General features: G+C 41.0%; 1 protein-coding gene across 1 annotated transcript; it reads right to left on the bottom strand.

The window, feature by feature from the left end:
• Nucleotides 1-300: 300 nt before the first annotated feature.
• Nucleotides 301-24,070, bottom strand: Cd48 (CD48 molecule). The gene is made up of 4 exons (XM_052736635.1): nucleotides 23,940-24,070; nucleotides 8,135-8,437; nucleotides 5,025-5,288; nucleotides 301-933 (listed from the first exon to the last, which is right to left on the bottom strand). The coding sequence occupies exons 1-4, from the start codon at nucleotides 24,013-24,015 to the stop codon at nucleotides 854-856; spliced, it is 723 nt and encodes a 240-aa protein (XP_052592595.1). The 5' UTR covers nucleotides 24,016-24,070; the 3' UTR covers nucleotides 301-853.
• Nucleotides 24,071-24,567: the final 497 nt, after the last annotated feature.

Here is a 24,567-nt window from a genome sequence, read left to right as displayed (position 1 = left end):
TACAGGTCTTTATCAGGTCCTTTGCATATGCATTATAGCTTTAGTTTAGCATTTTTAATGAGACTCCTGAGTGTGTGAATGAGTGGGTCTCTGATTCTTTTTTTTTTTTTTTTTTTTCCGAGACAGGATCTCTGTGTATGTAGCTTTAGCACCTTTCCTGGAACTCACTCTGTAGCCCAGGCTGGTCTTGAACTCACAGAGATCTGCCTACCTTTGCTTCCCACATGCTGGGATTAAAGGTGTGTGCTACCACCACCCGGCAAGGTTCTCTGATTCTTGTGTGTGAGCTTGGGGCTCTTTTCCTTTTTGGGAGTTGCCTTGTCCAACTTCAATGTGATGGTTTTTGTTTTAGCTTATTATATTTTATTTTGTTTTGTTTTGTTGTTACTTCTTAGAAGTAGTGATGAACTGGGAGAATTAGAGGGAGGGGAAACTGTAATTAAGATATATTGTACAAGAAAAGAATTGATTAAAAAAAGAAAGAAAAAACCAACAACATTAACATAATGTAGTCACATATTTCAGTGAAAAAACTCCATTTATCTTCAATGAATGTTGGAAAACAAATAGGGTATATAAAATTAGATATTAACCACAATTTTTAAAAGGTTATTATAAAATCTTTGTAAAGGGATGGACACACAGGTCAGAGGCACATCACTTTTGTAGCATGCACAAAGCCCTGGACTTAACACTAGAATGGTAAGAAAATGCAAATCCTCACAAATGTTCAACAACACAATTTCTTCTGTCCCATAGAGCCAGAGCTGCTTTCCTGGTTAGGAGTACTGCTGGTGATAAAGGCAGGGTCTTGTGGCCTTGTAGTTTCATTCTTGAGTGAGAAGAGTTCATCTCAGGTCAGCAGGAAGGCATAAATGATGGGTACCATGACCACCAGCCAAGTTGCAATCCAAAGTACTCCAGAGGATTTGACTGAAAGAAGAAAATCCCAAATACTTAGACCTTGATCACTGTGTTGAGAAGGGAGATGAAGACCGGGCATAGGGGTTCCTCCCTGAACCTAATCCCAGGTGCTCAGGGAAATCTTCCTCCTTGCAAAAACTCAACCTCTTCAGATGTAAAGACTTTGGAAATTCCTTAAATATCATTGGCTTGGCTGAACCCTGTAGTGGACATTTACCTTGACTTATCTGTAGGACTAGGGAAGAACCAATCCCATACACAGGAGGGCAATGAGATAAGGTCATGCCAGGTGTAGATAGATGGCCTTGAAAATGTGCACCACTGACTGTAGGGACAGAGGGACCACATCTCCTTGTTTCTCTACCTCAATAATCATTTGTACTAACTAGGAGGAAGGTGGGGGGAGGGGACAGGAAAGAAGGAAGACAGATCACAACGAAGGGAAGAGGAGAAGTGTGAGCATAGGAAAGGGAATGAATGATAACAATGAGAAGGGAAATTGGAACACTTTCTAGGAAATTTCAAGTGGTAAAAGAATGTCAGGATTGGTTTAGCCTTTCTCAAAAGGGGGGGTGGTGGTGGCTTTGTTTTCTCTGTGGTCACTCCCACTTTTAAAGGGACAGGATTACACCTCTTGCTTTTTCCAGGTCTCAGAATGTTGTATTGACAGGAAAATGGCCAGCCTGATTGTGCTCTCATAAACCCATGTCTATTACGTTGGATCTGTAGCGAAAGAGCACGTTAGGAGAGGATAAAAAGACACGACCTGTCAGCTGAGGTGAGAACAAGAACATCTAGGCCCATGTGCAGAAGCAGAGGCAAAGGAGCTAAGGCTAAGCCCTGAAAAACCCAGAACAGTAGTGTCTCCAGGACCCAGGGTGTCTGGTGAGAGGATACTATGGAAGTTGCTATGGCCAGAATCTGGGCCCTGGTAACCCTAAGAACCTAGGGTCAGCCACTCATCTTTAATAGTTCAATTAAAGAGACAAAACAATAGTGAAAGCATAAAGGGGGGGTGTATTAAAACTACATTGGGAAGAGGGAGAAATAGGTCCAGCAACATTTCCCACTACAATGTCCACATTCAGCTTTTAACATGAAGTTCAGGTTTGAATAGAAGGCAGGAGGTGTGCATACGTTTGCTGTCTTAGTCAAAGTTGGTCCCTTATGTCATTGTCCTGGTTTTAATCTCTCCTGCAAGGTGTTCTGACAAGATGTCATAACTGTGTGAAATCTCTTCCCTGGAGACAAATCCTTCCTCTGGCTGGTGCCTGGCTTTATAGCCCCCATTTGTTTTATTATCAGATCCTGGAGAAATTCTAATTTTAGTGTGTGTGTGTCTGTTTTAGTCAGTGTTCTATTTCAGTGAAGAGACACCATGTCCATGGCAACTCCTATAAAGGAAAGCATTTTAACTGGGACTTGCTTACAGTTTCAGAGGTTTGGTCCATTATCAGCACAGCAGGAAGCCTGGTGGCATGAAGGCAGACATGGTGCTGGAGAAGGAGCTGAGAGGTCTACATCTGGCTCAGAAAGAGATCTTGGGCCTGGCTTGAGCATTTGAAACCCCAAAGCCCACTCCCAGTGACATGCTTCCTCCAATAAGGCCACAGCTACTACAACAAGGCCACACCTCCTATTCCCTGTCAAGGAGTCCCACTCCCTAATGAGCAAACATTCAAATACATGAGCCTGTGGGCACCAATCCTCTTCAAGCCACCACAGTGTCCATTGCTTTAATGGTCTAATCCAAATGGAAGGTAACATTATCTCTTTATTAGAATACCTTTATTCCTGCTAAGATGGTTACATTTCTACATTTCCGTGCTTTTTGTTTTTATATCTCAGTTTTTTTTAGTTGAAAAAATATTTTTTCATGCAATATGTTCTGATCATAGTTTTCCCTCTTTCCTCTCTTCCAGATCTTCCTCACTTTCTCACTCATCCAACCCTATACTTTCATTCTCTGTCTCTTTAGCAAACAAACAAACAAACAAACAAACCAGAATAAGACAAACAGAAAAAAAGGACAAAGAAAAAGATGAGAAACACATACACATGCAGACACATAACATCAGAAACCATAATATGTAAAGGTAAAAAATGCCCAAACAAACCATTATGAGACGAGTAAAAAATATTGCCCCAAATACCATTGAATTCATTTTGTGTTGGCCATCTACCGCTGGGCATGAGCCTGCTGTGTGGTGAGGTTTGTATATTCAGTGAGGGATTGGGGCTCATGTCCACTTCTCTCTCTCAGTGCTGGGACCTCATCTAGCTTGGACCTGTGCAGGCCCTGTACATGCTGCCATGGTCTCTATGAATTCATATGTGCGTCCGTCCTGTTCTGTCTGGAAGGCACTGTTTCTTTGGTGTCTTCCATCCCCACTGGTTCTTATGATCTTTCTGCCTCCTCTTCTGCATAGCTCCCTGAGACCTAGTGCACCTCAGTCTTGAGGTAAAATATGCTTACATCTGAAATAAATATCACAAATAGAATCCAAGTAGGGGCTGCAGTCAGAAGATAGTGAGTGTCCCCTAATTGTGCATAGTAATTTCTCCATAATCCCTTGGCTTTAGTTGCTTTGGGAAGGATTAGTTCAAGTGACTCCATTTCTATTGTTGGCATTGAGACAGGGTCTCACCACAAAGACCACACTGGCACCAAACAAATTTTATCCTCCTGCTTCAGTCTCCCAAGTGCTGGGATTAGATGAGCCAACATGCTCCACTTTCAACAGCTAATATTGAAATCACCTGTTCCCAAATGGAGAGCACATGTTTCTCTTTAGAGTATGTTTACTCCTGCCAGGAGAGTGTCATGAGCATGACATGGGTCACAGAAAAGCATTGTAACCACAGGTAGGAGATGGTCTGAAGAAAAACGTGTATTATCAGGGCTGAAGGATGGCACTTTTAAATATGGAAGATGGGATGGCTAGAGAGTTCTGGAGACTGTAAACAAATTCGTTAAGGGGTTCCCCCAAGTCCAGTTGTCTCCAGAGATAGAGGAACCAAACCTAACTTAGATATCATTAATTCACCATTAATTAATTACTGTTTACCATTTGTGACTATTTTGCCAGGATCAACGTTAGATAGATTACATGTATCATTTATTTATTCCTTGTAGCGTTGTAACTATATTGTCTTACATTTAAGAGAAATGTAGCTGGGAGAAACTAAGCCACCTAGCTAGTCACTAAGTGACTATGATAGCTAAACTCAGTGGTCAACTTGGTGAGCTGCGGACTCACCAGGAGATGCACATCTGAGAGTGTCTGTTAAGGATGTTTCTGGAGATATTTAACTAAGGAGGAAAGATCTGCACTGAATGGGGCAGCAGCATCCCATAAGCTAGGGAATGGAAGATGGGAAAGGAGGAAGACCACCGAGTACCAGCACTCATCTCTCTGCTCCCTGACTGTGGACACGACACGAACCGCCATCTTACATTTCTGTCGCCACGCCTTCCCTGTCACGACGGGCTGAATTCTTACCTTCCTCCCTTAAGCTGTTTTCATATGGTATTTTATCATATCAACAATAAAAATAACTAATACAGAGACTCTCTCAGGAGCGGCCTGAGGTGTGACTAACTCTAAAACCTAGGACTGCAGTGGCACCTGGTAGGTCTGAATTAAAGGGGCGTGACTCTATGTGAATGCATGTTTCTAGGCAACCCAGAGAAATCTGAAATCTGAAGCCTAGAGTTTGCCTTCCTACCTTTACCAAGGAGCATAATACTGGGGCAGTCTCTTCTTGCTTCTACTCACCAGCCTCTCTTTCACTCATCCACTTTTCCTGATTTCTTTGCCTGGACTCCTCTCCCACTTTCCTACTTTCCCTAATTGTTCTGATATCTCAGGCTGTCCTGCAATCACCCAGGACTCAGCTTTTAGGAAAGACAAGATGAGCTGGGTGGTATGTGACTGTAGAGCCGGGTAAAAGCCAGGTCTCTGAAACTCCAATGACACCTTTGAGACTCTCCACCACATTCTCTGTCAGAAGGCAGAGTAGGAACCCCATATCTTTCTTCATTCAAAGGAAATCAGTCATCATGTGCCCACTTCAGCTCCCTGGAAGATAATTCTTACCTGTACAAAGTGAAGTGAAGTACATGGTGTCGTTTTTGCTGCTTACAGGGTTGCTGACTTGGCAGGTGTAAGATGTAGACCAGTTCTGGGGAGTGATGATGAGATCAAGCACATCTCCTTGACCCTCTTTGGGGAGAGGCCTCGTGCTGTCATACCAAGTGTAGTCAACATTCTGTCCCTCTACCTTACATGATAGCTTTAGATGACAAGACTCAGCCGAATCTTCAGTCTTCTCAAAATTTATGGACGGCTTGGACACAGGATCTGAAAAAAGTTTGTTATGAGACAATGAGCTTATGCATTTTGGGGGCATTCACGATGCAAGGATTTGGCCAACAAACTACAAAGGCAAACAGGGAGGAGCCGTGATTGCCATTCAAGGTGGTTATGGACGAGAGACTCCTACAGATAGAGCCAAGGGAGCAACTTTGTCTTCAAGAGGCTACCTTTTGGTGGTGATGCTAAGGTAGATCCAGGAGGGGGAGCCAGAGTTCATTACATGCCATTAGGAACAGTGATAGTCATCTGTGAGCCAAGTGCTAATGGGGAGATCAGCTGGCTTCTGACTGTGTTTCCTAACTATCTGAGATACTCAGGGCCTGTTATCTAACAAAAGCCCACAGCCAGCACCAGTGGGGGCCACTCTGAACCTGGAGTTCAGATTCAGGGAGAATCCTGAAGGGCCTCAACCTGCACACAGCAAAGCCCTTCACACTGTCATTACAGGAGGCTTAGATCTATATACAAACCTGCCATCTTCGTCTTAGTTGTGAATCAGAAGCTCATAAAGAAAAATGAATTTGTTTAGTTTGCCCAGATGATATAATGTCATTTTCTATATGACTTTCTAAGTACTTAATAAACTCATTAAGTTTGCTTCATTCCTGCCCACCATGAATTCTTTTCTGTGGGGTAGTCAAGGATCCAGCTTTACCTGAGCAGAAATTCCCCAAAGGGAAGGTGAACTCTTTAGGCCACTGGTGGCTGTTTGGTTATCTCTCACCCCAAACAAACATTGTGCCTGTGGCCATCTTAGAAACTGTAAAAAGCTAGGAGACAAAGGCTAGAACACATACATTTAACTGCAAAATAGACTAATTGGTCTTTTCCTGAAGAAAATGGAATCTGGACTTTGGGTTGTTTCTGAAACCACTTTTATTTAATTCTGGGCCAAGGAAAATGTTTTAAGCCCAGCCATCTTGAAAGAGAAAAGATGTAGGGTTTCTACTCATTCTTGGCCTCATAGATTTCTTTGTTCCTAGCTCTGCCGGTGCAGCAGGGAGACACACCACAATACAGCCACCTAAGGAGTTTCCTATCCCTTTGGGAACCTTCATTTGGGTAAAGCTGGATCCTTGGTGACCTACAGAAAAGAATTCCATAGTGAACCATAATGAAACAAAGTTAATGAGTTTACTAAATATTTAGATGGAAGGTCACATAGCAAAAGACATTAAATAATCTAGGCAAACCATAAATAAATGGATTTTTCTTTATGAGTTGCTGATTAGGCGCTAAGCCAAGCACTGATAGTTAAGTCATTTTAATGGCCAGATCTGTAGATTCCTGAAGCTTGGGATTGAACTGGCCCTGTTCTCAGTCTTCCACCTCTCAGGCCTTCTTAGCTCTTTGGCACTCCCTTGAATTGCTCTACAGAGTTCCTTAGAACAACTTCTCCTTTTTTGGTAAAGGTACAAAAAGTTGGCTTCTGTCACTTCCCTCCAAAGAACCTTACCTAATATGGACAAAGAGATATTAATATCTTACCCCATGGTGCCACAGCTACTGAGTAACTGACCAGGGGGGTTTTAAAGTGTTAACGGGCACATAATAACTATATGGATTTGTGGGATACTATGTGATAATTAAATATACACATGTAATAATTACTTCAAGAAAATTAAGATTTGCCTCCTCAAATATTTATCATTTCGTGTTGGGAATATTTGAGATGTTCTTTCCCAGCTATTTTGAAGCACTGTGCTATGGAACCCCAGAGAGAACTCCTTCTATTTAACTTTATCTTGGTTTTCATTATCCAACTTCCCCTGAGTGACCATGAAATCAACCTTCTTGGCTTCCACAAATGAGTGAGAACATGGAGTGTTTGTCTTTCTGTACATAGTTATTTCATTGAACTGGAGCTTTGAACCTAGGTCTGTCTGGCCCCAAAGATGATGCCCTAATCTTATTTCTATATGAACTGGTTAGGCTGAAGCTGTAAGTAGAGGTTTTTGACTCAGTCTGATAGAACTCTCCTAGAGAACTGTCTCAACTTACATTTTTACTATCTTTTTTTCTATAAGTCTGATGCAATTCGAGTTCAGAAAGAATTAAGGTACCTTCAAAACTAATATAGGTTGCTTACAGGATGGAATGAAGGAACTAGAGAAGAAATAGTCTTTTTTGTTTTCAGTCTGGTAAGGTTTGTTTCTCCCTGTTTGTGGTTCCTCAAAGGAGACTCACATTGAAGGTTTGGTCACTAGTAGGCAGTACTTGTGGAAAGTGATTGGTTTAAAAAGTTATGATCTCATCAATTGATTGATTTACTGATGGACCAATAATTGAATGGGCTATTGGGAAATGGTAGAAAGTGGAAGGAGGGACCTAATTGAGAAAGGGAATCACTAGGAACATGTCTTTGAAAGATATATCATGTCCTTGGCCCTTAATCCTAGTACCTCCTTCCCAGTGGTACTAGGTGAGCAGCTCTGCTCCATTGCCCCTTTCCCCTACCCTGCCATGATGCTCTGCCTCCCAGAGTTCCATAGTGATGGAGCCAATGGACCATGGATCATACAATCTCTGAAGCCCAAATCAACCTTACCTTGTCTGAACTCTTTATCTGAGGATTTTATCTTAGGAATGAAAAACTAACACAATTTTTCCTTAAATCTTAGACTCACTTACTTCAGAAAGACTTTAAATGGGTGACAGTTATCAGCTTTGCTATTTGCTGGGTCAGACTCACTCACAATTAGATGTGTCTCTGGGAGAAATTAATTAAATGTATCCTGATGGTCTCTTCTCCCTGTCCAACTCCCTCCCCAACTCCCAGTAGACCAGCAAGGTCCCTGAATAGGCACTTGTTCCTTGACTCCAAAACTCACCAAATACATTCAGGGTTATCCTGTACTCTTCCTCAGTTTCACGTAATACTCTCATGTAGTAGAGACCTTTGTCTTCTTTCCGAACATTAGAGATATGAAGTTCACCACTTGTATGGTCAAGTTTGACCCTGTCCTTAAATCCAGAATTGTAGATAGTATCTGTACCATTGTATTCATATTCTAAAATCTTTTGTTTGGTAGTGTGAAGCCAGGTGAGACGTTTGTAGGATCCAAGATCTTTCTTGAGGACTTTCAGGGTTATGTTGCTGCCAGTTGAAGCATTTACCTCTAGTTGTGAATGATCTGCCAATGAAAGTCAGAGTGAGACCCATCCTGGAGAAAGCAGTGCTGTCCAACGGCCCAGCTTTTGCTTGAGCTGGTAGAAGAGGAAGAAGTTAGAAACTGAGAAACAGGGGTGGGGTAGGGTGGAGCAGAACATATTGATTATAATCCCAAATTTTTGCTGTCATACAAAAAGACAAAGGACACTAAGCTGATCCTGTTACTTTCTTGTTCATAGCCCCACCCCCCAGAGTTTTAAATAAATTGGTTCCAAGTCATCTCCCTCTGTGGGCCTGTTTCCTATTTATTCAGTTGTATTCAATAAACACATTAGTCATAGACATAGACATCATTATTATATAATTACACTCTAACAGAATTAATACACAAGTGTAAGCTGAACATAAAAACAAATCAGCCTGGGCTGAGGGTGTAGCTTAGCTGTTAGAGTGCTTTTCTGTAATCCTAGCCTTCAGGGGATACAGGCAAGAGGATCACAAGGTCAAGGTCCTCCTTGTCTACATAGTAAACTTGAGGCCAGCTTGGGATACATAAGACTCTGTCTTTAAAATTTAACATATAATGTCTTGTTACTACAGTAAAGACAAGGACAAGGTGGTGTGGGAATAAGCCACAATATGGAGTATAGAATAGGGGGCGGGGGAAAGCTGGGAAAAGCTCTTTGAAGCAATGGCCACTAATGTGAGTTAGAAGATGTTTAAAAGGGAATACTTGTTGAGAAGCATGTGTTAGGTGCTATATGAGGAGGTGGGAATATGTCGGTGAGTTAAACGTAAGAGGCCCTTGAGCTAACAATAAGAAATAAATATTCCTGCCAGAGAAGCAGGTAGGCTGACTGAAGATCTTCATCTCTCCGTCTACTCTTCCAGATTTAATCCCCCAGCCTCATCTCTAGATCTGCTTCCTTCTATTCTGTGGATACCCTCAGCCCTGCCAGCCCATACTCTAATCTAAGTGTCAGCTCCAATACCCATAAAAACATTTTAGCTGGAATATTCAGTGGCCACACCTATCAGGGCACCAGAAGAATTTCCAAAAGGCAATAGCCATCACACTATCCTAAAATCCAGAGAGGAAAAGAAACCAAGGAATGAAACACCCACCAACAAAGACAAGGCCGGATACCAACACCTAGAGCTACAATCTTCCAAATCTCAGATGCCTAGATACCATTGTAAAAACACAACCAATGATAACCAGGACAATGTGGCTCCAATAGAGCCCAGCAACCCTCTGACAGCAGACACTGAGGCACAAGGAAAAGACCTTAACAGCCTTTATGAATGTGGTAAAATTCCTTAAAGAGGAAATGAACAAGTCCCTTGAAGAAATCTACATAAACACAAATGAAGCGTGGAAGGAAATGAATCAGACCATTTAAGACCTGAAAGTAGAAATAGAATCAAGCCAAACTGTAGGAAATCAGGAAATGAAACATTTAGCAACTTGAATAGGAACCACAGAGGCAAGCTTCACCAGTGGAAGATAAGAGACAGAGAGAATCTCAGACATCAAAGACATAAGTGGATACACCATTCAAAGAAAATATTAAATCTAAAATCTCATTGTACAAAACAACCAAGAAATCTGGAACACTATGAAAAGACCATTTCTAGGAATAATAGGAGTAGAGGTGGGAGAAGAAACATAGGTCAAAGGCCTATGAAATATTTTCATATTTCAGAAAAACATTTTCAATGAAATCATAGAGGAAAATTTCCCTAACCTAAAGAAAGAAATGCCTATCAAAGTATAAGAAGTATACTGAATACCAAATAGACTGGACCAGAAAAGAAAGCCCCACCCCCTGCACATGATAATCAAAATGCTAAATGTACAGAACAAAAAAAGAATATTAAAATCTGCAAGGGGTAAAAGGCCAAGTAACTTATAAAGGCAGACATATTAGAATTACACCTGACTACTCAATGGAGACTTTAAAAGATAGAAGAGTCTGGACAGATGAGCTGCAGACTCTAAGAGACCACATATGCCATTCCTGACTAGTATACCCAGCAAAACTTTCAATTACTATATATATATAAAAAAAGATACTCCATGATAAAACCAAATTTAATCAATATCTTTCTAAAAATCCAGCCCTACAGAAGGTGCTAGAAGGAAAACTCCAAACTAAAGAGGTTAATTACATCTAAGAAAACACAGGGAATAAATAATCCCAGACAAGCAAAGTCAAAAAAAGGGAACCCACACCCACCCACACACACCACCACCACTACCACCACCAACAACAACAGCAATAACAACGAAATAATGGGATACAACAAACATTGCTCATTGACATCTCTCAATATCAATGGTCTCAATTCTCCAATTAAAAAAACCCACAAATTAAGAGAAAGGGTACAAAAAAACAGGATCCATCCTTCTGCTGCACCCAGCAAACACACTTTAATATCAAGGCTAGGCATCAAATCAGGTTAAAGAGTCGGAGAAAGATATTCCAAGCAAATAAACTAAAGGAGCTAGCTGGTATTGCCATTTTGATATCTAATAAAATAGATTCAACCCAAAACTTATCAGAAGAGATAGGGAAGGACACTACATAGTCATCAAAGGAAACATCCACCAAAAGGACATTGCAACTCTTAACATCTATGCCCCAAATGCAAGGGTACCCACATTTGTAAAAGAAACAGTACTACAGTTTAAATCACACACTGACTCTTACGCACTGATAGTGGGAGACTTCAATACCCCAGTCTCACCAATAGACAGGTCATCCAGACAAAAACTAAACAGAGAAATGCTGGAGCTAATTGATCTATAAACCAAATGAACCTAACAGACATTTACAGAACATTTCAACCAAGCACAAAAGAATATACCTTCTTCTCTGCACCTCATGGAGCTTTCTCCAAAATTGACCACATACTCAGACACAAAACAAGCCTCAAAAGATGGAAAAAATTGAAATAACTTCTTGCATCCTCCCTGACTACCATGGATTAAGCTGGATATCAACAAAAAACAGAAACAGCAGAAAGCTTACAAACTCATGGAACTGAACAACTCACAACTGAATAAAAAATAGACGAAGACAGAAATTAAAGACTTTCTAGAATTGAATGAAAATGAATACACAGCACACCCAAACTTATGGAATACAATTAAAGCGGTTCTAAGAGGCAAGTCTGTAGCACTAAGGGTCTACATGAAAAATTGGAGCAATCTCATACTAGTAACACAACAGAACACCTGAAAACTTTAGAGCAAAAATAAGTAACCACACCAAATAAGAGCAGAAGGTAAGAAATAATCAAACTCAGGGCTGAAATTAATAAAATAGAAACAAAGAGAACAATACAAAGAATCAATAAAATAAAAAGTTGCTACTTTGAGAAAATCAACAAACCCTTATCTAAATTAACCAACAGGCAGAGAGTGAATGTCCAAATTAACCATATCAGAAACAAAAAGGGGGGACATAACAACAGACATTGAGGGATCCATAGAATCATAAGAATATACTTTAAAAAACCTGCACTCCCATGAAATTGGAAAATCTAAAATAAGTGGATAATATTTTGATACATCCCACTCAACAAACCTAATCAAAAAAAGCAATTTAAACAGACCTAGTGAAATAGAAGCAGTTGTTAAAAGTCTCCCAATCAAAAAAGGTCATGGCCAGATAGTTTTAGCTCAGAATTCCATCAGACTTCCAAAGAAGAGTTAATGCCAATACTTTTCAAATTATTCCACAAAATAAAAACAGAAGGAACATTGCCCAGTTCATTTTTATGAGGTCACAGTTACTCTGATACTCAAACCACATAAAGACTCAACAAAGAAAGAGAATTACAGACTAGTTTCCCTTATGAACATAGATGCAAAAATACTTGCAAACTGAATCCAAGAAACATCAAAAATATCATTGACCATGATCAATTGGGCTTCAGCCCAGAGATGCAGGGATGGTCAATATATATATATATATATATATATATATATATATATATATATATATATATATATATATATAACTAAATACAATCTACCACATGAATAAATTGAAAGAGAAATTAAATCATCATCTCATTAGATACAGAAAGGCCTTTGACAAAATTCAATAGCCCTTTATGAGAAAAGTCCTAGAGAGATTAGGGATACAAGGGACATACCTCAACATAGCAAAGGAAGTTTACAATAAGCCTATAGCCAGCATCAAATTAAATGTAGAGAAAATCACAGCATTTCCACTAAAATCAGGAACAAGACAAGGTTGTCTGTTCTCTTGCTAGCTATTCAATATAGTGGTTGAAGTCTTAGCCAGAGTAGTAAGACAACTGAAGGAGATAAAGGGGATACAAACTGGAAAGGAAGAAGTCCAAGTATCTTTATTTGCAGATGATAGGACAGTATATAGAAGTGACCATAAAAATTGCCCCTGGGAACTCACACAGCTGATAAACACTTTCAGCAAAGTAGCTGGATACAAAATTAGCTCACAAAATCAGTAGCCCTCTGGGGTGGTTTGAAAGAAAGTGGTCCCCAAAGGAAGTGGTACTCTTAGGAGGTATGTATTTGTTGGAGTGTGTGTGGTCTTGTTGGAGGAAGCAGGTTTTGAGGTCTCATATATGCTCAAGCCACACCCAGTGAGACAGACCTTTTCCTGTTGCCTGCAAATCAAGATGTAGGAATCTCAGCTCCATCTCCAGCACCATCTCTGCCTGCGTGCTGCCTTGCTTCCCACCATGATGGTAAGGGACTAAACCCCTGAACTGTAAGTGAGCTACCCCATTAAATGTTTTCCTTTATAAGAGTTGCCATGGTCATGGTGTCTCTTCACAGCAATAGAAACATTAACTTAAGGCATCTTTCTATATACAAATGACAAACAGGCTGAGAAACAGATCAGGGAAGTAGCACCTTTCACAATAGCACCAAATGATATAAAGTGTGTTAACTCTAACCAAGCAAGTGAAAGACTTGTATGATAAAACCTCAAGTCATTGAGGAAAGAAATTGAAGAAGATATCAGAAGATGAAAAGATCTCCCTTTCCAATGGATCTGTAGGATTATCAGAGTAAAAATGGCCATCATGCCAGAAGCCATCTATATATTCAATTCAATCCTCACCAAAATTCCAACACAATTCTTTACAGATCTTGAAATGACAATTCTCACCTTCATATGGAAACCACACACACACACACACACACACACACACACACACACACACACACACACACACACCAACAAGATAGCTAAAACAATCTTGAATCAATAAAAGCTCTGTGGGAAGTATCACTAATCCCGATTTCATGTTCTATTACAAGGCTAAAAACAGCATGGTATTGGCACAAAAACAGATATGTAGATCAATGGAATTGAACTGAAGACCCAGACATAAATCCACATATCTATGGACACCTGATTTTTTTTTTTTTTTATAAAGAAGCCAGACACACACACAGGAAAAAAAAAACCAACTTTTTCTACAAATGGTCCTGGTCAAACTTGATGTAGACATGTAGAAGAAGGCAAGGAGATCCATACTAATCACTCTGTGCAAAACTCAAGTCCAAATGGATGAAAGACTTCAACATAAAACCAGATGCACTGAACCTGATAGAAGAGAAACTGGGGAATAGCCTTGAACTCAATGGCACAATGAAAGATGTCATGAACTGAACACTGTTAGCACATGCACTAAGATTGACAATTAATAAACAGGACCTCACGAAACTGAGAAGCTCCTGTTCAGCAAAGGACACTGTCACTTGGACAAAGTGGCAGCCCACAGAATGGGAAATGAGTTTCACCAAATCCACATTCAATAGAGGACTAATATTCAAAATATATGAAGAACTCAAGAAACTAGATTTAACCAACCCAATACTACAATTAAAAAAACAGGGGACCAATCTAAATTGAGAATTCTCAACATAGAAAACTCAAATGACTGAGAAACACTTAAAGAAATGTTCAACATCCTTAGTCATCAGAAAATGCAAAACAAAACTACCTTGAGATTTTATCTTACATCTGTCGGAATAGAGAAGATCAGTAACACAAGGGACAGCTCATGCTGTCAGGGATGTGGAGTAAAGGGAACACTCATCCATTGCTGGTGGGAGTGCAAACTTGTACAGCCACTATGGAAGTAAATATGGTGGTTCCTTAGGAAGATGGGAATGAATCTACCTTAAGATCTGCTATATCACTTGTAGTAGTTTGAATGAAATTGCCCCCCATAATCTCATAGGCAGTGGCACTATTAGGAGGTGTGCCTTTGTTGGAGTGAGTATGGCCTTGTTAGAGAAAGTGTGTCACTGTGGGGGCAGGTTTTGAGGTTTCTTATGCTCAGGATACCACCCAGCATCTCAGTCAACTTCCTGTTGCCTGCAAGATGTAGGACTCTCAGCTACTTTTCTAGTACTATGTCTGCCTACAGGCCACCATGCTCCCCACCACGATGATAAGGGACTGAACCTCTGAAACTGTAAGCAAGCCACCCCAATTAAATGTTTTCATTTATAAGAGTTGCCATGGTCATGGTGTCTCTTCACAGCAATAAATGCCCTAACTAAGACACCACTCTTGGGCATATATCTAAAGGATGCTTCATTCTACTACAGAGACACTTGCTCAACCATGTTCATTGCTGTTCTATTCATAATAACCACATATTAGAGACCATCTAGATATCCTTCAACAGAAGAATGGATTTTTTTAAATGTAGTATATTTACACAATGGAGTATTATTCATCTGCTTAAAAAAATGACATAATGAATTTTGCAGGTAAATGGATGGAACTAGAAAACATCCTGAGGGAGGTAACTCAGACCCAGAAAGACAAATATGTATGTAATTCACTTATATTAGCTATTAAATCAATGATAACCAAGCTACAATTCATAGAACCACAGAGGTAACGTATCAAGTAAGGGACTAGGGAATACAGATATATTTCCTTAGGAAATGGAAATAGAATAGATAGCTATGGATGGATGGTACAGCTGGTGCATGAAGACCAAGTAAGGAGGGAGAGGGAAAGAGGTCATGAGGGATGGAATATGGGGAAAGACACCTAAAATTAAGGGCAATTTGAGGGGTATTATGGAAACCTAATATAGTAGAATCTTCCATATATATATATATATATGAAGGTGATCTAAATGAAATCACCAAATAATGAGGGAGACAGAGTCCCAAATGGCCGTCTCTTGTCACCAATGAAGCTTCCAGTACCAGGATTGAGTTACATCAAATTGAGTTGTTGGTCAAAGTAGTCCATCTCATGGGAATTCCCAAACAACTTAGACTGTTGTCAAGACTATACATTGCTTTCCACAAACTGACAGCAAGTCTCCATTGCTGAAAACAATACCTACATAAACTCATTGAACATGGAGAAGTCGAACTGGTACCTAAATAGAGCCTTCACCCCTGTGTGCTAGCATCTTTGGTACAGAAAGGTACTTTGCAGGCTACCAAAGGAGAAAAGTGAACACCAAACAAGCCACAAACCCTTGATCTACAATGGTGTCCTGCCAGCAAGATGTGCTAGGGCAATGGTAGCACAAAGCTTGTAGGAGTAACCAACCAATATCTGATTTGACTTAAGGCCCACTCCATGAGATGGAACCCATACCTGACACTCCTTGGGTGACCAAGAACCAGAGACTATATAGGCCAGGTTTCAGTAAAACCAAATACTATTCTTCTAACAAAACAAAGCAAAACAAAACAAAACACCTTTTCAATAAAATGACTTCTAATGATGTTCTGCTATACTCATAGACCAGTACATTCAGCCATCATCAAAGAAGCTTCCTCCTGCAGGAGATGGGAACAAATACAGAGACCCACAGCCACACATTATATAGAGTGAGAACCTTGGAATATTCAGCCCTAAATGGGATATCTTTATCAAATCTTCCTGCTCAGTCCTCAAGGAACTCCATGGGAGAGGAGTTAGAAAGAATGTAAGAGCCAGAAAGGATGGAGGACACCAAGAACACAAGGTCCTTAAAATAAACATGATCAAAGCTCATATGAACTGAGAGAGATGAGGCAGCATGCACAAGGCCTGTGTGGGTCTGCATCAACTCCTCTGTGTATGTATTATGTTTTCCAGTTTAGTGTTTTTATGAGATTCCTGAGTATGTGAACAAGTGTATCTCTGATTCTTGTATCTTCTCTTAAGCTCTTTTCCTTTGATGTTTTTTGTCTTGTCCAATTCAACATGATGGCTTTTAATCTTATTACATTTTATTTTGTTATATTTTATTATTATCTCTTAGAAGCCTGTTTGTTTCCTAACAAGAGACAGAAAGGGAGTGGATCCAGTTAGAATGGGTGGTGGAGAGGAACTAGGAGGAGTAGAGGGAGAGGAAACCATAATCAGGATATATTATATGAGAAAAAAATCTATTTTCAATAAAAGGAAAAATTAATTAAATATAATAACTGAATATGTTATACAGCATATTAGGCAGTGATGATTGCTATGAAAAAAGAGAAAGCAGGGTTACGAATACAGGAGGAGAGTTAGGTCAGGAAGATGTCATGCATAAGGGCATGAGTTTGTTGCATCTGAGCAAAGGCTTCAAGGAGAGGAAACCTAACAGACATCTCCCGTGACCGTGATCCAGGTAGAGGGAGGTCTGCTGCAAAGGCCTGTGGTGGGGAGTGCACCTGCCATGTTTAACCAACACCAAAAAGATCACAGTGGGTGGTGTGGAGTGAAGAAGGAGAATGGGTAAAGAAAGGGGGTAGTGGAAGGGCGGAGGATAATCAGTAAAAGTATTTTTCTTTTAGTGATAGTGTTTTAATTTTGCTATAAAAAAAAATCCAACTAGGTACAGTGACTTGTAATCCCAGAACTAGGGAGCCTGAGGCAGGAAGGTCAGCAGTTTGGGACCAGCCTGGCTATATAGTGGATTTCAGGCTATCCTAGGCTACACAGCAAGAGCCTCTCAAAAGAAAAACAGAAAATTAATTATATTAGTAGTAATAAAATAAAACAAAAATTTTAAATTATCTTTAAAAATTCCCTGTAAAATAGCTTACATTTGCATAGGTATTTACATTGTTCATAAAAGCAAATCATCAGAAAGTAAGAAAGCGCAGATAATTTTCATAAAGTATTATCTGAGAAAGTTTGGTTTCAAGGCAGAATTACTATAAAGTGATGTCATCGAAGGTTTGGAGTTCCCGAGTTAGTCATTTCTCTGTTGCTGTGATAAAGTGTCATAACCAAAAGTAACTTGGGAGGCAGAGTTTAGCCTTCCATCACTGAGGGAAGTCAAACAGGAACTCAAGGTAGGAAGCTGGAGGCTGGAACTGAAGCAGAAACCATGGAGGATTGCTACTTACTGACTTGCTCAGCCTGCTTTCTTATCCAACTCTGTGCCTCCTGTCCTCATTGGCTCGGCCCACCCACAACAATCATTAATTAAGAAATGGCCTATGGATGGAGGCATTTTCCTCAATTGAGGTTTGTCTTCCTGGACAACTCTAGCTTATATCACCTGACAAAAACCTGATCAAGACAATCCCTTACGTCCTCGGAGGTGCCCTAACCATGTCTCTATGTACCAACAGGGTTTATTAAATAGCAATTTCAACACATGCAATGGGACCACTTGTTTTCAGTCCAACAGCATAATCTCTTCATCACTTTCACGCTGGGTGACTTCAGATTTGTGGGTATTTTGGAATCTGCCTAAGAGGAACTAGAATTGGGGGATATTTAGCTTGAGCTCAAAAGAATATGTTTGCATGGGTCATAGACTTTTCCATGAGAGGTACTGCCATCCACATAAACAAACAACTGATGCCCTGGAATATCCCTTCTGCCCACTGTAACACCTCATCTGCCATATGTTCCTGCTACATAGCAAGAGGATTGTTAAGTATCTACCAGCATCAAGAGCCTCCTCTTCAACTACCAAAAGATAAAAGCATCTATAGCCCCAGAGGTCCCAAAATTCATTCAACCCTTCCTTTCAGGATTCACTCATCCTTTCAGCCCACCTATCCATTCAACAAACACTTGTTGAGAACCAACTCACCTGTTAGGTCACAAAGCAGGCCCCCAAATGGCAGTGCTACCGATAATGTCCTAAGAAGATGACCAGGGCCCAACCCAGGTGATCAGAAGAACTCTTACCAGGTAAACCGAGACCTAAACTCAGCATGCCCCCAGACACCTTGTGATTTGGGTCTCTGTCAGGAAAGCACTATTTCCTTTCTCTGTCCCTAATAGTAAACTACTGTAAGCAAAGTGTACCTAGTTCCCAGGTAACTCAAACAGACAGAGTCCCCTAGAGACTCCCACCCTGCTGCCTGTCGTACACAATCTGTTCATTTTCCTGCCCAATCATTGCTCCCTACTCTCTGAGACATTCATCCCACATTAAGCTTTCTCTACACACGGAGTGGTCAGTTTGCTGGTTTCACTCCACTTGCTTAAACTGACTGCCCTGTCCTTTTACCTATGCAGATGCACCTAGACACTTGTTTCCAAGTTGCTTCTGATTGGTCCAGTCCATATTTTACTCTATCTCTCACAGAATCATTTCAGTCAGATACTGTACAGCCTCATACCCTGATACCTCTGGGCTTTGATAGCAATGCATGCAGGTGCCCAGCCTATTAGAGCACATAGCATAAGAGAATATTCCCACTGGGCTTTTTCTCTTAGCTGTTTTTAGATAAAGTGTCATGTAACCTAGGTTGATCTCAAACTCACTATGTAGTTAAAGATGACCTTTAGTAACAGATTCTCTTGCCTTAGCCTCCCAAATGCTGGGATAACAGCCATGTGCTACCATGTCCAGGATTTTAAGTCTTTGGATATACATTCCACATTTGCTCTCATTCTTATTTCCATGTGATTTTAATATGTGGCTTCAGTCAGTGATTTACTATTGATATTTTGATATTTGGGGCCAATGACACACATTTTTAGTAAAGGAGGAGTCTGTTCTGTGATTCCAAGAATCTAAGGTTCTGAGTAACCCTGGTCTCTGCCCACCAGACACTAGTAGCATTTCCTTACTGGGGACAACCAAAAGTGCCTCAGGCATTGGGACAAAAGTTCCCCACCCTCATTCATGAAGAACTAACTTAAGCCATCCACGACAGCCTCTCAGACAAACCAGATGTACACTCAGGAGATGGAAAAGCTCGTGATACAATGACAGAGGAAAATGAGCCCTAGACCCTTCCCACGCAGAGAGTGGCGAGAAGAAGTCATGAAGAGGATGTTGCATCTTCCTCCTCAACCATCTGCTTGTAACAATTCTGAAAAGGCTGACCTAGGCACTGGGTGTGGCTGCTTGCAAAAACAAGGAAGTGGTCTGTGGGTGGCTAAAGTCTTGCTGTACTTTCTTAATGGCTACGATTAATTTTTTAGAAGAGACAAAAGTAAAGGGAATGATTGGTTTTAATGTAATATGACAAAGCAGTTGGTGGTATGTCTAGATGCTTAAGACAAAGTAACAGTATTTTCCTGTAGCTTATAATAGAGATAGAAATAACCCCTGCCTCTGTCCATCCATGTCACTTGTCTGTTAGAAAAGCATAATTATATCTGTTGTGATAGCATATGACTGTATCCCAGCACTTGAAAGTTTGACTCAATAAAATCATGAGTTCAAGGCTGTCCTGTGCTACATGGTGAGACCCTTAAATCATAAACACACACACACACACACACACACACACACACACACACACACACACACACACACACGGGGGAGGGGTCATAATCTCATATGAAAGCATTATTCAGAAAAAAAGAAAATGTTCTAAAGAAGAAATTTTGATTAATAAAACCACAAATCTTGTATTTTTAGCAAAATTCTTAAAGAAGAAATGGAGATGAGTATTGAAGGCATTGGTGTGGTGCCACCTGGAGCTCTCTGATGAGACCAAACATTTAACAAGCCTATATAAACCCATTTAGGAACTAATTTGGCAATAGATATTAAGAGCCTAGATTTAGGTCTTGGTGACAATACCCAGGGTGATCTTTTCTGAGACAGGGAATATAATGAGTTTAGTAGGCCGATTTGACATGGATTCTGAATGTAGAAAGGAAAAACAGAAACCAGCCATCCTTTCAAGATATTACAGTGTGAATGGGAATGGGGCCAGAACATGTGAAAAGACATAGAAGGTGAAGAGAAGTTTCTATTTTTGTTTGCTTGATTTAGGGACTGAAATGGCTTAAATTTGTTGCTCAAGTCAAGGTTCTCTAGAATCACAGAACTGATAGAATGATTTATTAGATAGGGGATTTATTAGAGTGGCTCACAGGCTGTAGACCAGCTAGTCCAACAATGGCTGTCTTCTGACAGAGTGTCCAAGAACCCAGTAGTTACTCAGTTCACGAAGGTGAATTCCTCAACTGGTCTTCAGCATACAACAGGAATCCTGAAAAAGGAGGCTCTAATATCAGTGAAGGAATGGACTTGCCAGCAAGAGTGAGGGCTAGCAGGCAAAGATAAAAGCTTCCTCCTTCTTTGTCCTCTATACAGGCTGCTATGAGAAGGTGAGGCCAAATTTAGGGTGGCTCTTCATAACTCTAATGGTCCAATTAACTAATAATAGCATCCAGTATTCAAAGATGATGGGGCAAGTTTCATTTAAAATGAGACGAACACAGGCTAGGTGAGGGCAGGTGGTGGCTGCAAGAGGATGGATGGACTTCGTGCTCAAAATCTGAGCTCTCATTAGCCATAGCAGTTATTGAGGCATTTCACATTTAAAAAAAAAAGATGAAATATGCATAACTATTTTAGAAAATTTACACAAATAGCAGTATTCAAAATCAGCTAGGTACAGAGAACGGACCAAAAAGAGCAATTAGAATTGGTGAGTGCGACTGCTGGTCAATACCAGAAAGTGGTCATTTGGTCCACTTAGGAAAGATAATGGTAAATGGACTAGCATGTGTCTGGTTGTGAGAAGCAAAGAAAACGACTGAGAATAACTGCTAGAATTCTAGCTTGAGAAACTGAACAGATGGACGTGCTATTAATCAAGGCAGATACCAATGAAAGAATAGAAAAGTTGGGGAGGAGAGAAACTATGGAAGGGCTTTTGTTTTTAGTTAGTTTCTTTTTCTTGTTCCTGCTTGTTTAAGACAGGACCTTTCTATTACGTAGCCCTGGTCATCCTGGAACTTGTTTTATATACCAAGCTGGCCTGGACCACCCGAGTGCTGAGATTAACAGCATGCACCACCACACTTGGGTATGGGAATTTTTATTTTAAGTTGGAGCTGAGGATATAGCTCAGTGATAGAGTGGTCGACTGTCAGAAGCCCTATTCCACAAATTTTCATTTTTATCACCCCTCCCATCAGTAAATGGGTTTCGGGTCTTTTCCCCTTGAGGCCAGGTATGGTGGTTCAAATCTGTAATCCCAGCAGTTGGGAAGCAGACGCAGTAAGATTGGGAATTCAAGGTTGTTCTCAGCTACACAGCAAACATGAGGCCGGTCTGGGTTACAAGAGACCCTGTCTCAAAAGAACAATAACAACAACAATAAAAGAACAATAACAATTGTGTCCCCTCCTCTTGAAGCTGGATAGGCCTTCATGACTGCCTTAGTGAACAGAATGCCGAGGTGTGACTTGCAAAGCTAGGTGACTAATAATAGGCACTATTGGCTGGTGTGTTTTTACTGACTGTAGAGGCACTACAGTTAGACACTGACCATGTGAATGAAAATGCCTTTCAGATGGCCCTAGACTCCACCACGGTTCCGATACAAATAGGAGAGCCTCCTTAAATGAAAAGTACCTAGCGGAACCCACCTCCAACTCATGAGTGAAATTAGTTGTAGCTGTTATTTTTGGCACTAGTGCTTTGGGGGCTCGTTAAACAGACAGTTAAAAAAAGTCAGAACAAAAATGGTGAGTCAAATTTTGAACACAGATCTGGAAAGTCTAGAGTAGACAGTTTTGTTTTGTTTTTTTTTTTTAAAGATGAACAGAAATTCAGGTCTGAGGCACCGGCAAGAGTTTGGGGCCTGAGAGTTCATTTATGTGTATCCCCTGCTCCCATCTGCCTCGGGCTGCAAGTGTGACCTCAGTGCATCCTCACATTTTAAAACTGAGTCTGACTGGAAGTTCCTCATAGACACAGAAAGTATGGTATCATGCCCATTTTAGAGTAGAGGAAAAAATTTTAAAAAGCCCTACAAGATGGAGTCCAGACAGAAAAGAGCTCTTCTAGTTCCCAGTATAATGTCATTTCCAGTGCACCCTTCTACCTGTAGGGAGAGAGCAAAATGCCACTCAGGAGCAGAGGACACTCCGAATCAGCTCCTTGAAATGGACAGCCTAGGGAACCCCGAGGACAGATAAGGAAAGAGTTGTAAAGACTGCTTCTCAAACTGTACCCTGAAGACAAATATTACAAAAGAAAAGAAGCCAGTCAAACGCTCACGAAGTTATGGACATTTGGACCAAAGGGAGCTTTTGAAGCTACTCATTCATTTATGTCACAGCCATTTACTGAGTATATGCCATGCTCCCGGCACTGTGTCTGAGCAGCAGGATGCTGACTCAAGAAGATAGAAACAAATAAGTCATAAGCTACAATCTGAGCCCCAGGATTTCCAGGAGGAAGATGCATGAAAATGGAAGCCCATGGTGAGGCAGGATGAGTTCAGGGTGTACAGAATTCCAGACAGAAAGGCCTAGAGTTAAGAAGGGTGCTTCTTTCTAGGCAAACAACAAAGTTAAGTTCAGTCAGCTCGGTCTCAACAGTGGACCCATGCTTCCTATCAGCTCTAATATCAATGGCCATAATACTGTGCTACGAGCTGATTCAGCCCATGGTAGTAAGTAGAGTTACAAAGGGCCCTGCGGACAGTGCATCCCTAGACTTAAAGCCAGTCTGGGCCACGAGTGCCAGGCACAGATGCATGGCATATCAGTCAACTTTCCTCCACACAGGGCTAGCTCATCTACCTAAGACTTGCACACCAACACAGTCTTTAAATGCTCTATACTCTTGTTCATTTTACTCCTTTTTACCCATGGAACTGAAATTTGGATCTGTCTCTGACACAGTCATTTACCTCTGACACAGTTTTAGCTCAGGGCAGGACTCCTTATCTAAACGAAGTTCCCAACACCTAATGGGACACATTGCTTCTGAACATAAAACACGGCAGCTAAACAATGGAGCCCCCCTCAGCCGAGAGTTTCTCTTACTTAAAAATATGTTCTGTAATTTCACAGACCAACAGCCACGGGTTACAGTACCGAGGGCGTACTTCCCCATCTCCCTGCGTCCTGTCTCTCATGACTCCTCATGAAAAGAAATGGGGCCTGATTTTCCCGGGTTAAAGAATGCTCCCCAGCCTTCCCAGAGCCCTGCTGCCAGCATGGAAGTGCCCTGCCCAAGAGCTCACCCATTTCCAGAGTTGAGCTATGTCCCATCTCCCCTTTCCCAGCTGGCCATGCCTTCACTGCACAACCACAGGCAGGCTTGGTGGAAACTACCTTGAAGTCCCGTTATCAGAGGCAGGAGCAGAAGCGGCAGGACCAGGCACCATTCCTGTGTTCTGAGGTAGCACATGCTACTTTGCAAAGCTTCCCAGGAACGCCGGAGACGACTGTGAGAGAAGGCCGGGCACCTTTCCCCAGAAGCAGGAAGTTGTATCTGGTGGTTTTTTTTTTTCCCCCCTTGAGGCACCATAGCAACAGCCTCTTGTTTGTAACCAAGTTGACCTAGAACTCTCAGGAATCTTGCTTGCCTCTGCTTCCTGAGTGCTGGGATGAAAGGTGTGTGTCACCACCTGGCTGGAGAATCAGGAGTACCTTGAATCCATCCTGAGGGCTACCCACTCAGAAAGCCCAACAGAAGCTATGAACTTTCTCCTCACACAAAAAGCACCGTATTAAATATGGTATATATTACTATACCTTTGATTCTTAAAACCCAATCATTAGATTCAGTCAGGAGCTAAGACATAGAGGTGCCCATCCAAGCATGGGTGGGCAGAAAGTCTATGAGACCAGATCCATTGCTGGTTTTAATGCAGCACTGTGCTATTCATTATGTGGCACTGTTACCATGCGAGAAAGGCCACAAGGCATGACAAAACCTACTATAAGAGTTTTATTAGGA

Source organism: Peromyscus californicus, unplaced genomic scaffold (genome assembly GCF_007827085.1).
Source record: "Peromyscus californicus insignis strain IS unplaced genomic scaffold, ASM782708v3 Scaffold_14__1_contigs__length_90479793_seg_2, whole genome shotgun sequence".
Classification (NCBI taxonomy): domain Eukaryota; kingdom Metazoa; phylum Chordata; class Mammalia; order Rodentia; family Cricetidae; genus Peromyscus; species Peromyscus californicus.
The sequence above is the reverse complement of the archived record's forward strand: the minus strand, read 5'-3'. Positions and strand labels throughout refer to the sequence as shown.